The sequence below is a fragment of the Dipodomys ordii genome, unplaced genomic scaffold (genome assembly GCF_000151885.1).
Source record: "Dipodomys ordii isolate 6190 unplaced genomic scaffold, Dord_2.0 Scaffold1000008081, whole genome shotgun sequence".
NCBI classification, from domain to species: Eukaryota; Metazoa; Chordata; class Mammalia; order Rodentia; family Heteromyidae; genus Dipodomys; species Dipodomys ordii.
The window spans coordinates 1-1,132 of NW_012291698.1; the positions used below are offsets into that span (position 1 = coordinate 1).

The window sequence follows — 1,132 nt, forward strand, 5'->3', positions numbered from 1 at the left end:
AGAGAAAAACATGGTAGGGGATCTGGCCCCAAGATCGCAGGAGGTCTGTGGATGTGCGGAGACACGACTATAGGTTCTCACACCCCTGGGAGACCGTGGATCAGGGTTGGTGTGTGTGTGTGTGTGTGTGTGTGTGTGTGTGTGTGTGTGTGTGTGTGTGTGTGTGTGTGTGTGTGTGTGTGTGTGTGTGTGTGTGGTTTAACCTTATTGTTCCAGGCTGGATCAGAGGTGTGTGTGTGTGTGTGTGTGTGTGTGTGTGTGTGTGTGTGTGTGTGTGTGTGTGTGTGTGTGTGTGTGTGTGTGTGTGTGTGTGTGTGTGGTTTAACCTTATTGTTCCAGGCTGGATCAGGGGTGTGTGTGTGTGTGTGTGTGTGGTTTAACCTTATTGTTCCAGGCTGGATCAGGGGTGTGTGTGTGTGTGTGTGTGTGGTTTAACCTTATTGTTCCAGGCTGTCAGGCAGGTGTGTCCCAATGTAGCGGAGACGCGACTATGGGTTCCCACAGCCTTGGGAGCCCATGGATCAGGGTGTGTGTGTGTGTGTGTGTGTGTGTGTGTGTGTGTGTGTGTGTGTGTGTGTGTGTGTGTGTGTGTGTGTGTGTGTGTGTGTGTGTGTGTGTGGTTTAACCTTATTGTTCCAGGCTGGATCAGGGGTGTGTGTGTGTGTGGTTTAACCTTATTGTTCCAGGCTGTCAGGCAGGTGTGTCCCAATGTAGCGCCGTGGATGTGCTGGGGCGGGGGTGGGAGAGGGGATGGCCACGCAGCTGAGCCTCCCCCTCCCCGTAGGTCATCATGCCTGGCTACTGTGTGCAGGGCACTGTGGGCCACAAGATCCTCAGTGGGCAGCGCAAGCTGGAGATGGAGGGACGGCAGGTGGTGAGTCCCCTCTGCCCTGGGTTGGCAGGGACCCCCTCCCGGCCCCGCTAGTGCTGAGTGTGTTTAAACCGCGCTGCTGCAGCTGGAGGTGAAGATGCAGGTGGAGTACATGTCATTCAGCGCCCACGCGGACGCCAAGGGCATCATGCAGCTGGTGGGACAGGCAGAGCCAGAGAACGTGCTGCTGGTGCATGGTGAGGCCAAGAAGATGGAGTTCCTGAGACAGAAGATCGAGCAGGAGTTCCGTGAGTGCGGGGG

At 56.0% G+C, this 1,132-nt stretch overlaps 1 protein-coding gene across 1 annotated transcript; it reads left to right on the forward strand.

Moving 5' to 3' along the window:
* Window positions 1-766: 766 nt before the first annotated feature.
* Window positions 767-1,119, forward strand: LOC106002937 (integrator complex subunit 11-like; the record flags this gene model as incomplete). The annotated part of the gene is made up of 2 exons (XM_013037684.1): window positions 767-874; window positions 957-1,119. Coding segments are annotated over exons 1-2 (247 nt in total), but the record flags the coding sequence as incomplete, so codon positions are not given.
* Window positions 1,120-1,132: the final 13 nt, after the last annotated feature.